The sequence below is a fragment of the Boleophthalmus pectinirostris genome, unplaced genomic scaffold (genome assembly GCF_026225935.1).
Source record: "Boleophthalmus pectinirostris isolate CB_2022bp ecotype Guang Dong unplaced genomic scaffold, ASM2622593v1 HiC_scaffold_7, whole genome shotgun sequence".
NCBI classification, from domain to species: domain Eukaryota; kingdom Metazoa; phylum Chordata; class Actinopteri; order Gobiiformes; family Gobiidae; genus Boleophthalmus; species Boleophthalmus pectinirostris.
The window spans coordinates 25,567,734-25,582,698 of NW_026571473.1; the positions used below are offsets into that span (position 1 = coordinate 25,567,734).

Sequence of the window (14,965 nt, forward strand, 5' to 3'; positions counted from 1 at the left end):
GTTAGTCACGCTCACCTTTTTGTTGAAAATCAAACACCTAAACAGAACCATGAATGTTTGTATTGATCAAAGGCTCCTGAAAATATGCTGTTTAAATCCTCTTTATCCCGTTTTTTCCTGAGTTATCAGATGATCTTAAAACGTTTTTGTCTGTGTTTGCTAATGTGTGCATTGTGTCACTATGGTAACTGGTTAACATTCTGCCAATAGAGATACATGTAGAACACCCCCAGTGTGACATGTTTTCAACATGCTCTGAATCCATTTCACTTATGCCAACATATCTGCTGTACAAATATTTATGAAAATCTATTCAGAAATCCACATGTCTTTGACAATAAAAGAGAAACAATTTATATAACATGGATCTTTGTGGAATCTAGGGAGCATTTTCTGTAACTTGTTTTAAACAAATGTGTGTGGTCTTTTTGGGCTAAAAGATGTACAAAATTACCTGAAGATTTGAAAGTATTTTGAATGTATTAACTGTACATGATACATGTTCTGCACCTTTCTAATATTTTCCACAGGATGCTCTCACAACTTCAGTAATGGTCATTCCTCATGGCACACTCACTAACCAGGCGTTGCTGGCATATGCTAAAAGTGTGCCCCCTGGCCCCATGGGAACTGTAGTTTGCACCTTTTCAAAAGTAGTGTGTAACTCAGAACCACAGCATGGCCCACTCCACTCACTCCAGAGAGCATGCATTTACACTTTCGCGCAGTCAGCTCTAAAGCATCAGCCCTCAGGCTGCTCTGGATTAGCCATGCTTCATGCTGGTCACTCCCAAGAGGGCGACACAACCATCACATGTGGAGGTCCCCACGCAAATTCAGATCTGTTCAGCTTCATGATTTGCATCATATGATTTAAGGCATTTTTCCTATGTTTAAAAAAAAAAATCTATTTATCTATTAGATGTTGTATTCTCTAGTTTGTTCAGGATGGTTCAAAGTACATCTTGAATGTCTTCATCACAAAAAAAAAAAAAAAACACCATTGAAACCATCTCTACTTTATTCATCTATTAACATATTTAGAGAATAACAAATTAAAATGACCTTAACTTGCACTAAACATGAGATGAAAGCTTTGGGAAAGAGGTTCTGGGTCAAAAAGGTATTTTTGGATTATGATTTTTAAAAGTTGTTGCACCAGTCTGCATCATGAAATGCCATTGTAGTGATCTTCACCCAGCCTTCAGTGGTGACAGCTCAAAGCCAAACCCAATGTAATCCCAGGCCGGTCTCTGGCCTGACTTTGGGGCTTACAGAGGCTTATGAGCCTCGCTGTGCTCACTGTACACCCCTGTGTTTACGAGGGGCCTCAGCACAATCACTCTCCTCTAAATGAGCCTTTGTCCAATCTCAGTGTGACTGAGGTCATCCACTGCAATTTTGCAATAATCTTCAAGATGACATTAGTAAAGAGAAAACCTCAGGGTATGTTTTATGCCTCCATATGGTGACTAGGACTGTTTCCCTTTTTTATTCCCACGTATCCGTTTCTTGAGCTCAGTTTGTGTTTCCAAAGTGAAATACTTACTCGACCCTTTTATAAATGTGCTTCAAATTAACTTTTTATATTTCTTGATATTTATGATTTGTGCCACTCCTCGTATTGTCTCTTTTGATAAATATTTCAAACAACATCAAGGGATAATCCTTGCTTTGATTTAACTGCCAATGAGCAACAAGAGAATAGTTTTCAAGGCTCAAGTGCAGTACTTTGGAGTCTGGGCCAGCACTTGCTGCCTCACTCATGTGGTTTATCAAAATCTAGTCCATATCGCAAAGTTATGATTGCAAATATCATCCCAAACTGTCACAATGTAGCACATATTAAGACATACACACATTCTGCATTGTTCATCACCTGCATTCATTAAATGTAAAAAAGTTACTATTGTTGTTCTCATGTGACATCTGGCCATGAGTGCACGGTCCAGCCAGCATGTGAAGGGTTACAGCTGCAAACATTTTCCCTGGCTTTGGCCTGGACCCAGAGGCTTAATAAAGGGAATTAATGGAGTGCACTATCTGTCAGATTCCTAAACACAGCTGGAGCGGATGTCCATCGCCCCCAAGCTGCGCCAAACTTACTATCCTGAATCCTGCTTCCACAGCCCTCTCCCCCATGTTACCCCCCGAGCCCTGCTGACTCTGTGAAAGAGCCCCAGCTGATTGTGAAAGCTCTGTTTGTATCATCACAGTTGTAACTACACAATGTGGGATGAGAAAATGGGGACAGTTAGAAGGGGGTGCGGTGGGGGATCTACTCTGATTCTGAGGACAGCTGCTGTGAGGCCAAATAATGAGTGATAAACCACACAGCATCACAAGTTAATGTGTAAAATGTGACTGCAGCCTTGCAGAGCTTAGTACAATAACCCCAGCTAATACAGGCAGGTCTTCTCTGGAACAGACTTTCTCAAACTCTTCATACTGCAGAGACCCCAAACAACCTGAGACCCCCACTGTAAAAAAAACTGTAACACTGTTAATTATATTATTCTTTATTCAATTTCAGTTTCTTTTTTCAATTCTTAACCAGAGTTTTAGATATGATATGCTTATTTGAATTAGAAAATAAAATTGTGTTTGTTTTTTTAATAGTCCTATTTTGTAAGTGAATACTCCTGTGGAACTTACGCCATATTTAATTCGATTAATGTTGAAATACAGAAACAATAACATCATACAGTCACTCTATCTTTTATCTCAATATTCAACATACTTTAGTCCACAAAGATCATGTTTTTCCAATACAGGGCAGGCCTACACACATACATCCCCAACTTGATGTAAAACTTCACTTTGAATTACACACTGGTGCCATCTGAAAAAGAGCTGGGCTTAATGTTGGGCTTTAAAGTCAGGTAACTTGAGCAGCCCAATGTCAGATGTCAAAAGGTTTAATGGGAAACTTTCATCAAAAATCGGAGCCCATATATTCCTTGGGGAAGGCAATTAATTTTTACAATTTCATGATAGTTGAGGGAGTCAGACTTTCTGGCGGTGCTCCAATTAAACAGCACTCTGTAGTATAGCATGAATGGGCCAATGCCAGGCGGAAAAAAAGTCTAAAAACAGAGGGTTGTACCGAGGGACAGAAATACAATCCTTTCTAACAGACTTTATCAGGCTCCCAATGCAGAGACCGTGGGGACTTAAGATTACAGAGGCCACTGGCAAATGCAGCTGGTGTCAGAAATCATTCAACACAAGTTTATCTTTATGGAGTGGCCTGCCACACTGCTGTATTGTGCAGTCACTGGTGTAGGCAGCGGACTATGGGTGTCTATGTCTGAGAAAGCGTACACTGGCAGAGCTCCAAAGGCAACACACAAGGTCCAGAATTCACCCCAACATGGCGTCCAAATGGTGAGGCCGTCCCAAACACAAACCGGGTCAGGGTTTATCCCGGTTCAGGTGTAATTTACTGGGGTCAGCGCCAGAGAGCACCCTGAGTGACGGAGCAGACCACAGGCTTCAACAGTAACAGTGTCTGTCAGGACAAAGCAGCTGAAGTCGTGTCAGAGAAAATAGGGGATTTGGGATAACCATGGAGCTGTCACACTTTCTGTGGCTGGGCTGACATTATAAGCCTCCCGTGGATTTAGAGAAACACTAATTTAGGGATTAAATGACATGTAATATCCACACACTACTACACTACATGTAGGTGAAACTACCTTATTTGACAAAATGTAATATCCAGAAAGAGAAAGCAATACTCACAAACATTTACAAAGTTTTTTTTATGCAAGAAACACAACTCCATCAGAACCAAAAAACTCTCATAAAAGCTCAGGGTCAAACGCTGGTTAAAAACTGCATACTATAGGGACACATTAGCAAAAACTATGTAAAATGTAAATAAAAAAGCCATGAAACAGCCCAATATGCTGCTAGGTCGCTACTGGTAAATCCATGTTTTTTAGTTTTCAAAATATATAAAAAAAATTTTGGCTGTGTTTGCTAATGTGTCCATTGCGTCTCCATGGTAACTGCTGAACATTTCATCACAGAAATACATCCCCGAGTGTGAAGTCACTGTAAAGAATCAATTGGTACCTAACACTTTACACTACTTTAATTCTGCCAATGTGTGTCATTTCATGTCAACTTATTTATAACAACATTTTTCATCATTTAATAATGTTAATTAATTTGTTATATTTTTGTTATATTTTGTTTATATATGTTCTGAACATCAAGGTAACCCAAATTAGCTCATCAAAGCGCCTGCATCATTCTCCACCACTCAGGTAGAACCCTTAGATGTTTGCTAGACCAATATTTTTTTCTGTTTAGTGGCTTTCACACATCTAAAAATATCACCAAAATAAATATGCTATATTTAACTCCAAAGCTAATTTAGTCATATTTTTAGTTGTGGTGTTAAATTAAGTTTGAGGGAAAAGCCAAGCTGAGGGAATCACTGGACTTCGGGGGCAGAATGAGAGCAGTGTTATCACAAATAGCGGCTTTGTGCGTCCTGAAAAACCAGCTTGTTCTACAGTCTCGAGAGAGGAGGTCGGTGACCTTCGCGTTTTCCCCAAAAAACAGCGGCTGCTACATGAAGGAGCAGCCATGGGGGGCACAGGGCCTGAACCGACCCACCACAAGGCAACCCTTCAGTAATCCTGACTCTTATTTATGCCAACAACAAACTCACATGGATCAAGAGGACTCCACAATGCAGGCCTAAAATTCACTACTTACTGTAAAGTGTAACCTAAACTTCAGGACACATTAACTTGAAGGGCCCATATTTTCTGATCTGTTGTATGTTCCCTGATTAAAAACATACCTGGAGTCTTATTTTGCTTCACATGTGTTAATGTTTAGTCTGAGTTCTTCTCAAACAGAAAACACTGTTCCACCTTGTGACATGTGGCAATACAGAGTCATTTGAATAATTTCAGCTCTGGAATTGCCCAACTCTTTTGAACAAAAGGTAAAACACTGCTGTTCTGAGCTTTGAAATATGGACAGACTAATAGCAAAGGGTTACTCAAACATGAAACAAAACACAACTCCAGGTATGTTTTTGATGAGGTAACAACATTTTAACATGGCCTAAAATGCAAATGAATCCATTTGGTGTAATATAGGACCTTTAAATCTAAGTTACAGTACATACAACTAATGAGATATACTCACTCAGGGCACTATTTCTATTGAATTGCATTTCTGATCCCTTATAATTTGTTTGTTCAGACCCAGAAGGTTTTCCTTGCTTTCCCTACTTATGTTTACTGTAAGCATGTTCTACTTTAAACACGTGCTGCCCTGTCTTAAAGTAAATGCTCCACTGTGCGCAGCCTTGATCTCATCTCCAATCAAAACTTCACCAGCAACATTATTAGTCATAATAAATGTTTATGATCTAAAAATTATGAGAAACTTAATACAAAACTAACTCATGCAGCACCATAAACTTGAATGTGCTTTAAAAATAAATAATAAAAACAAGCTCCCTTAATACTTAGCAGAGAAGATACATTGGTGTGTATGAAACTTTCTCTTTGCTGTAAGAAAACACAACAAAGCTGATCTTGCCTATATATAAGTCTTACCATTACAAACTTATTTATACTCAAATGTCACAGGTCTTTCACAATAATAGAACTAAAATTTTGGCATTCTTCCATTGTTGCTTGACCTTCAAAGTGAGTGTACCTGTACACCTGTACGGTATATGTCACTCATACCTTGTTTGTGGGGCTCGTCTTGACTAACGGCTGGTCACAGTCTGGAGAGCTCAAACAAAACTGCTCCCTCAGGGCCCTGCAATCCTCCAGCTCACTGACCTCACAGCTGCCACCTGAGATTTGAAAACAGATCATGCATATGGAAGTGACACTGCTACCAGGTTACACACATGCACAGCTGATGGGGATAGTACCAGAGGTGTGTGGGGCTGACTCTGTGTGAGAGCTGGGCTCCTCAGACAGGCTCTGGGTGATGATCTGACGGATGCGATTGGACACAGGGATAGGTGACATTGTGGATTCCAGGTCAACTCCTCGAAGTGTCAAAGCCCCCTCTCGAGAACTGCCCTCTGAGAGAATTGACTCCTCCAGTTTCTAACACATTAATGAAAAGATCAGTACTTTTTAACAATGAATGACTTATTGGAAATTATCCATAATGAGTGAGTATTTAGCTGCCTGGAAGCAGTCTTCAATGGGTATTGTCCTTTGTAGGTTTAAGTGACATTATGGCACTGCAGAAAGTCACTCAATACTCCTGAAGAGCTACATTCCATTGTGACTGAATGTAATTAAAACTCGTACAAGTTATGAACCCAGTGAATTTAATATCCCATCTTTAGTATTTTGTTACACTAGCAGGCTATAATTCTGTACAGTACAATACAAATTAACATACAGTCCCAATGTGTGAAGCTTCTTTAGTCAACACTAGCATCGATGCAATGCAGTTTCACCCTTGAAGTAAAACAGCTCGACATTTCATAGAGCACATCAACAAGTAAATATTTTTTGCACTATTTAAGATTAGTTTGAAGTCTGAAAGCCCATTTCTGCCGTCTTTATTTTTAACGTTAGCTACAATAATGCAACTTAGCTAAGATCACAAGTTGATCAACAGATGACTGTGCACAAAGAACTAAAACGGTACTAACCTGAATCACAGCTTCCAGTCGAGGTGAATCTGAATTTTGTTCCCGCTGAGAATCCATTGCAAAAAAGGCGCGTAATGACCAATTCAGCTAAATTACGGCATACCAAGTTAACGCTAGCAGTTAGGGTGCGTAATTAGCTTGTAAAAACGTGTGCCATAAACACCTAATTATGCATTTTAGTTCACCAAAGTTTTAGGATAAAAGAAGATTTAATTGCGTAAAAGAAAACAGAAAATTCCCTTAAGTCTTGATAAAAAGTTTAGAAGTGGCAAACTTTATAAAGCAGTGCAGATCTCTGTGGTCCCAGTGCACGTTGCCAAGGCGACCACGCGCTTCCGGGGTTTGTTGTCTTGGAAACAGAATGCTGGCGTGCCCGTTGCCATGGACACGCAAACTTCACTGAGGCCTGTGGATTGCGACCATGCATCTACGGGTTAATGATCCGAGGAGATGAACCTTCTACTAAAGCCATCACTTTACTACATTAACTAAATACCCTCACAGTGTAGAGACTATATTGCATAGCCAAGTAATATATATATATATATATATATATATATATATATATATATATATATATATATATATATATACTTAGGCCAGGTACGGTAGCAGACAAATACCTATTAAGAATTATTTTATTATCAGCAAAGAAAACATTGACAAGAAAATAGCTTCAAACTGAGGTGCCAGTAATGGAAGAGTTGTACAATACTGTTTATGAAATATTTCAGATGGAAAGACTTACAAAGTCACTGAGACTTCAAAAGGAAAAATTTCATGTGTTTTGGCAGAAGTGGATCCAATATATAACTGTTTTGAGACCCGATTTTGTGTGAATTAGTTGTCTAACAGAAAGGAAGTAAGGAGAGGAGACAAGGGTTTTAAAAAAAATTGTTTTCACTTTTTTTGGTTCTTTTGTGTATTTGTTAACTCCTGTGTTTGTACAAAAAGTGCTCTATTTTTCTCAACAATGTGTGCTTCCAATGTAATGGCTTGTACAAATCCATTAATAAAAATAATAATAATAATAAAAAGACAGTGACCTAGCAAATTTATTAGTTGTCATTTGGGGTGTCACAGTCTCACAATTTCACAGTTGGTCTATGGTAAAAGAAATAAATCTGGACAAATCCTATCAAAAATAAATGTACTAACTTAATTTTCACAAATGAAAGCAACACTGTAGGCCTAAGAGCAGTTTGAGATCTTTTCCCTTCCAGAAAGTATTTCCTTTTACAAAACAAACAAACAAACAAAATAGCAGAGTAGAACATCAACTCAGTCTACAAGAATTTCCACAAACATTTACTATTTCACAGTTTGAGTACATAATTGATTCCATCTAAAAAAAACATGGTTGTACAAAGTATAAACAAAGACACACCGAGCTGCTAAATTAATTTCTCTCCCACACAATCAGGAATACCCAAGGATCATGTGACGCTATTCTTGGACACAGTGAAATCCAGGGATAAACATACCTTTTGCATTACTCAAAGGTAATATTAAACTCGTTCTAAATTCAATCTGAATGAAGAAGACACTATGTTCCTTCTACAGGGAAGGTATCAGGCCATAGGGAAGGGTCTAAGAAGATGGTGCTGAGTCCAGTGTAGAACCACATTCGGGGGAGGGTGCACTCTATGTCCCAGGAGTTTGAGGTTCGGCTGTACACCTCTACTTCCACCCCATAGTCTCCTTCCATGCCCTTCCAATGCCCCCCTGTTACATAGAGTTTACCATCCAGTGCCACCATTCCACCGTTCTCGTGGAGCATTTGGAGGAGTTGGACCTGTACACAAGGAAGAAAGTACAACAGACAGGTTCAAGAATTTTTACTCATCTGACCTATTCTTCAAACTTGAAACTATCAGCAGAAGCGGGGGACCACATTAGATCATCATTTGAAACCCATTCTCCTGACCCTGAGCCAGAATCTTGGTCAGGATTTTATAGCCCAGTGGTTCCCAAAGTGGGGGTCGTGAGGTACCAAGCTGGGGGTCGCAAAATCACTTGGACATTTTTGTGAAATTAGATCTACTCAAATAAATACAATTAAACCTGATTTAAAATGTTTTGCAACTTGAAATGATTAAAGATAACATTTCTATTTTGCAGTTTGAGAGATTGAGGTCAGTTGTTGGGGGTCCTTGCCTGAAAAGTTTGGGAATAGCCAATCTTAGATGTTCAGGTGGATGGCTGGAAATAGGAATACTAGCAGAAACTCACCAAAGGAGCACATGCAATCTCCAAATGCAGTCATTTGTTGTTGTTTTTTTTTTCATTTAAATGTTAGGGAATTGTTTATAAGATCACTGTAAAACAAATAAACCTCAGATTTACTTTTGCAGATATTTAGGGATTTTTGTGCTTGTGTGTGTGTGTGTGGACATTTTAAAGAGCATTTCTCACCTTCTGCCAGATGTTTTCTTCAGGGTCGTAGGAGTAGACTTTCTTGGTGTTGTCAGCGACCAGATAAATAACTCCATCCATACACACAGAGCGAGGAGATGAGAGGTACTTTGGGATGAAGGGAGAACATACATTGATCCAACTATCTGTAAGGACAACATTATTATTAAAACACAGTTCATTGCATTTATTTATTTTGTTTTGTTTCATATTTTTAATGTGAATTATGACTGCAAAACAATCTTGACTGTAACTTATACTCTTATACAAGACAACCCTGCTGCTGTGTAACATATTTAACAGCTTATTGATAAATAAAGACTTTAAATGAATAATGAATAGCACATTTTTAAGTAGTAGTATAAATAGAAGCATTTCATTTATTCCAAATCAGTAAGTAAGCTCAACCTTAAAATACTAGTAATACTCCAAATCAACCCTGATAAATAAACGTTCTTGATAATAATAACAAAATACCACAATTCCAAATAGCCAAATACTAATATTTACTCAGAGACACAGGCACAGTTGAGGTTCAAAACCAGGTTCTTTACTGTCTGTGTAACTTGGAATGTTAAAAACACCATTTACCATGTTATGTCAATTAAAACTGTATTTTAAATGTCATGAGGTCATCTTTAAATATACTTTAATTTATGTCGAGATCAGCCTGTAGTGGTCCAGTGTAATCCCTTAAATCCCCTTTAAGTTGGCGCTTTCTTATGTTCCATTTAAGTTGCTGTAATGAGATGCATTCTTACCTATGACGGGGTTGTAGCACTGCATAGTCAGAGCATTGTACTTGACTGCACATGAGCCGATCACATAGAGCTTCCCTTGACAAGCTGTGGCAGTGAAATTAGTGACATATTTCAACGCTGGACAAGTCAGTGCCCAGGAGTCGGTGTATGGGTCGTAATGTTCCACTTCAACACGATCTAAGGTTGTTCCTGCAATGATAACACAAAAAAATCTATTAAACATACATTGCAAAAATACATTTCTTTAAAGTGCATCATGTAGCTTTTCTGGTGGAAAAGCTGGTGTCTCCATGAAGATGTTAATACTTTGACTGAAGTTTTTCAAAGAATGGAATTAAACTAATCTATCTCCAAGAAAACAAGCAGGAGAGGCCAAATTACTGGTCAGATCTGTGGTTTTTGAGCAATAAAAACACACATGTGAATAACTGAATAAATGGGAGATATATTCATTTTACTGGCAAAACGTGAGAATGAAGCATCTTGACATGGTGGAAGTGATCAAGTAGTTCACTAAATGTATTTATTCATTTAATTTATTTTGAAGCTCTTCTAACCTCCAATGACATAGATCTCTCCATTGAGTGTTGCTGAGGTATGGTTGGTTCGAGGCCGGAGCATTGGTGCCACAGTAACCCACTTTGCTTCTCTTGTGATGTACTTCCAGGTCTCTGTGGTCGACCAGGTGTTGGTATTTGAACCTCTTGAGCCCCCTAAAAGAGAAACAAAATACAGTTTTTGCTCGTCTGTCCACACTTGTTTGAAGTGAATGGAATAGTGTACAGAGTAGAATATATGTTACAGTAATAAGATCAGGAAGGTCAGATTAAAATGGATTGAGCATGTTGGAAAATAGTGTATACTGTATGAGTAGAATTAAGATGAATTTAGACCAAAAAGGAGCTAAAATAAGGTGACCAGACGTTCCTATTTTCCCGGGACAGGCTCAGTTTTGAGTCCTGTGTTCCCTGTCCCAGCAGATTTATCCAAAACCACTAATTTGTCCCAGTTTTATACAAGAAATGTCCCAGGTTTCCTTATTTTGGACCAATTTAAAACTTGCTGACAGTAAAGAGAGGCATAAATTGACATTTGTTGAGGCAAAATACAGAAAATCTGCTTAAAAATGACCAAAACAGAAAGAAAAAGTGACTATATTGACTCATGTTAGTCATAAATGAGTCAAGTGCAGAACAATTCTCCTTAATTACGGCACTCGTTTCACAATTTTATTATTGCCAACCACCCAAAATCGAGAGTGTCTCTGTTTTTGATTTTGAAATTCTGTTTTCCTAAGATAAAATGAATGTTAAAGGTGCACTCTTAGTAACTCTTCTAGTAGTGTGTATGCCAACTGCTTGTCTCCATGAAGATTGTGGCATTAAACTCAAAATTAAATGTATATCCAAGGACACAAGCAGGTGACGATTGCAAAAATTGCCATAACTGCTCCATAGAGACAGGGAGGTGGTGGACCATGCACCAGAAAAGTTACATAGTTCACCTTTAAGTTAGTTGATGCAAGTGAAGAGAAGGGTTCACACAAAACAGTTTAAACTCACCGGTAACATAAACGTCATTGTTTAAAGAGACCATGGAGTAGCCCCACTTGTTTGGATTGGGAAAATTGGGAAGCTGGTGCCACTGCTCTGTCAGGAAAGAAAGAAGAAAATATAGTGTTGGTAAAGATGACTGGCCTAAAACAGCAAAGCAATGTGGCAGAACTTCTCAACACTGCAGCCAAGCATGTTAAGCGCTGACATAAAAACCCCACAGAATCTTTGAGTAAGTTACAACAATTCGTTCCATAATAAAACTGTGGACATGGATGGCTTCTTCCAGCTCTGTGCAATAAAATGCTCATTTAAGATGGGAGAAGATGGTCCAGTTTTGTCACATCCAGACCACATTCCTCAAAAAGCTGTTTTTCTGTCAACGCTGCATTTAATGGTCGACACAACATCCAAAAACACCCACAATCTGTTTTAGGGAATCACAGGAATATTGCTCAACAAATATGTAATGTAAGATATAGCCCACATGTACGGTTTTGTGCAAATGTGTTAGGCTGGTTTCTAAGGCTTTACAACAACAAAAAGGAAATGTTAACTTGGAGCCATCTGTAAAGACAGACCCCTGCCAAGGCACTGACCCTGCGTTGCAATAGCTGATCTAGAAAATGGTGCCCAGACTGGAAGACAAAATCAAACCATCCAGTAATTTTGGGATGAGTGCGATTTCCAGTCAGCCATATAATTGATTTAATATCTGAGTTCCACATTTCATAGTACTCATAGATCAAACAGATTTGATCCACAATATAACTGAGAATTGTCCTTTATTGAGTGTTAAACCCACGCTACTGGCTAACAGTGATTCCCACCTGCCCAATAGCTTTGGAAAGTATTACAGTATTGCAATGTTACTTGTTTTTGTGTCGTAAAAGGCACAGTTTTTTGGTGGAAGTCGCTCAAGTCTCGGGTCACGGTCTTCTTCGTCCGAGTCTTCTTCATCATCAGAGTCGTCCAGCGCGCGGCCTCCCATCACGAACAGCACCTCCTGAAGGTTCTGGTGAGGACTGCGAGAACTGGCCCTATCCATGAACTCTGGAGCCAGGCTCATTTTCTGTTTTGGAAGGAAATGGGATAAATAATTTTCAGATTTAAGAAATACAGGCAGTGCAAGAGCTATGGCTTTTGTGTGTGATTTGTTATTATCTTTAATGTTAAAAGTGTTTACATATAAGAGATAAATACTATGGCAATAATTAATGAGAATCCTCGGGTTTACTCAAAGTATAAACAAGGCTACTGGCTATGTAGTGTTGTATTTGAGTTACACAATGTGTAGTATTTTCAATGGCCAAAACAGAAGCTGCCGAATTATGTAGACAGATTAGATGACAGCTGAATGACTATGTGTGGCTAACGTCAATGAAAGGTTGGAGAACAATACTCATCTAAAATATGTTTGGATTAACTGGAGAGAGCACATAAAGTCACTGTGCTAAAAGCCACTGAAAAGCAGACAATAAATGTTTGTGGTTCTCAGTCATCCATATAACCATGTCCAGGGACCTTTTTTGAACCCTTTATCCATCATACTTAGGGTCTGACCTCTATTTCACCACAATGATCAAAACTAGGCTAGAAAGAGAAATGTGTCCCGGGTTAGGAAAAGGCTAAAGTTTGCACTCACTGACCTCTCTGAGAATACTTTCCACAGCTTCTCTGCAGATGGTAGAGGCCTGCACCAAACTGTCCTTCAGCAGCTTGTCATTTAGATAGTCCACACTAAGTAGGGAGAGCCTGCACAGGGTTAGCAGTTCATGAAGATGACAAAGCCTAGACTCTCTGCAATGTCCCACCCATTTCAAGATGGCCTCCACGCGGGTGCACTCTGACCGTGTTTGCAGTCCGTCATTTGAAAAGCATTTGGTGAGCTTGTCTTTCGCTAATGTGAGGAACTCTTCACCGTGTTGCACTGCTTCAAAATTCTCCAACAGGAACGCCCACGCTTTGGCTACTACTTCAGGACAACCGTGGATCTCACCAAACTCTAAAATACCAAGACAATTGGTTGCATCGATTTGGTGTTGTAAGTATCTGCTACACACCGCTCTCACTGTCTGAAACTGTAACTGGCTGGATGTACAAATTAACCCTTCGACATTACTTTGGTTAATGGTGAGTTTCCCAGAATAGGCAAAATCAAGAAGATGGCTGAGGATGTCTGGGTCTACATCATGGAGCTCCACTCGGGCGGCAATGCTTTCGACAAAGTCCCCAGAAAACATGCAGCGAAAGTAGGTGCTGCACAGAGCCAGGACCCCCCGGTGACAGGGGAAGTCCCGGCCACCTGCGACCAGAGTGACGTCGATGAGTTTGGGGTGAGAGCAGAGGGAGCGTAGGCCCTCCAAAATGCTCTGGGGATGAGAGGAGAGACAGAAGTCCAGGTCATCCACATTGCGCACCATTGTAGAAGTTTAGCAAGGACAGACAAAGGGAAGTTAATCTGCAAAAAAGAAGACATTTTTATGATATAAGCAAGCAAGATTCAGTCTATATATTCAGTTGTAGGTCTTAGTTTAGTTTATTTATTTAATGAGACAGGGAAATTGCACAGTATACATTAACCTTAACAGGAGAGATGCATTGTACTAGTAGTCCCTGCTCAGGTTAATTGACTGATTGTATTTAATTGACCTTAGCTATCAGTTGTTTTTCCTGGAGACCTATGTAACATGTTTTAGGTTGATGGAGGAAACCGGAGTGCCCAAAGGAAACCCAACTAGATACAGGGAGAAATATACAAACTCCACACAGAAAGGCCTGAGTGACCCGGGGATCGAACCCACAACCTTCTATCTTCAATGTCGGAATCACAGAAAATAACTTTATATATTTACACTGTTATGTAAATATTTTGTCAGTAAGTCTGAGATATGAAAAAATGTGGCTACTATTAACTACTAGTTTATGAGAGCTTTCTAACTCAATTACAGCAAGCCTTATTTGTGTTCTATGGTGTAATCCTCTCAGTCAGTAATGCAGTTTAAGACTAGACTAAAAACTCACCTCTTTTCCCTGGCATTTAGTACTAGCTAGTCAGGCTATCTTGGTGTTTTATAGTTGTTTTCACATGTTATCTGTATATGTAACTGCTTCTTCTGTTTTTGTTGACTTGTATGTGAAGAACTTTCGTCAGCTGAAGTTGCTTTAAATGTACTAAATAAATAAACTTGAATTGAATTGAATAATCGTTACATTAGAATATGATATTGAAATCAGTTGCTCCTCTCTTATATTAAACTAAAAAGTAATTTGTGTATTATGTTGTTTTTATTAAAATCACTCTACATTAGTTATGTTTTTTAGGTCACTCGTGGTCAGTGAAAGAACAACTCTACTTATGTACACTTACCCATTCTGCTCAACCCCACACAAACAATCCAAACAAATATAAACATGTAATAAAATAATAGCTCAAAACACTCACCACTAACAGAGATAAATGAGAAAACTCTTCATTGTTGCTTCCACAGTGTATATTGTAGCAGCTGATCAGACAGACTGGGGAGACTGGGGAGAATGGGGCAGCATGGCGAACCAACTCCTGCCAAGTCACTGGG

The 14,965-nt window shown here is 39.1% G+C and overlaps 2 protein-coding genes across 2 annotated transcripts in view; both read right to left on the bottom strand.

The window, feature by feature from the left end:
• The window catches only part of crocc2 (ciliary rootlet coiled-coil, rootletin family member 2), a 28,838-nt gene extending 22,123 nt beyond the window's left edge, over positions 1–6,715 (bottom strand). The window contains exons 1-3 of the mRNA XM_055165244.1: positions 6,659–6,715; positions 5,938–6,098; positions 5,724–5,817 (exon numbers count right to left, since the gene is read on the bottom strand). Of these exons, the coding sequence (XP_055021219.1) occupies positions 5,724–5,817; positions 5,938–6,098; positions 6,659–6,715 (312 nt within the window). The remainder of the gene's footprint in view (positions 1–5,723; positions 5,818–5,937; positions 6,099–6,658) is intronic.
• Positions 6,716–7,695: 980 nt separating this feature from the next.
• On the bottom strand, positions 7,696–14,920 carry klhl30 (kelch-like family member 30). Its single transcript, XM_020918953.2, has 8 exons — positions 14,833–14,920; positions 13,037–13,848; positions 12,261–12,459; positions 11,397–11,483; positions 10,392–10,547; positions 9,835–10,023; positions 9,074–9,219; positions 7,696–8,453 (listed from the first exon to the last, which is right to left on the bottom strand). The coding sequence occupies exons 2-8, from the start codon at positions 13,808–13,810 to the stop codon at positions 8,205–8,207; spliced, it is 1,800 nt and encodes a 599-aa protein (XP_020774612.1). The 5' UTR covers positions 13,811–13,848; positions 14,833–14,920; the 3' UTR covers positions 7,696–8,204.
• Positions 14,921–14,965: the final 45 nt, after the last annotated feature.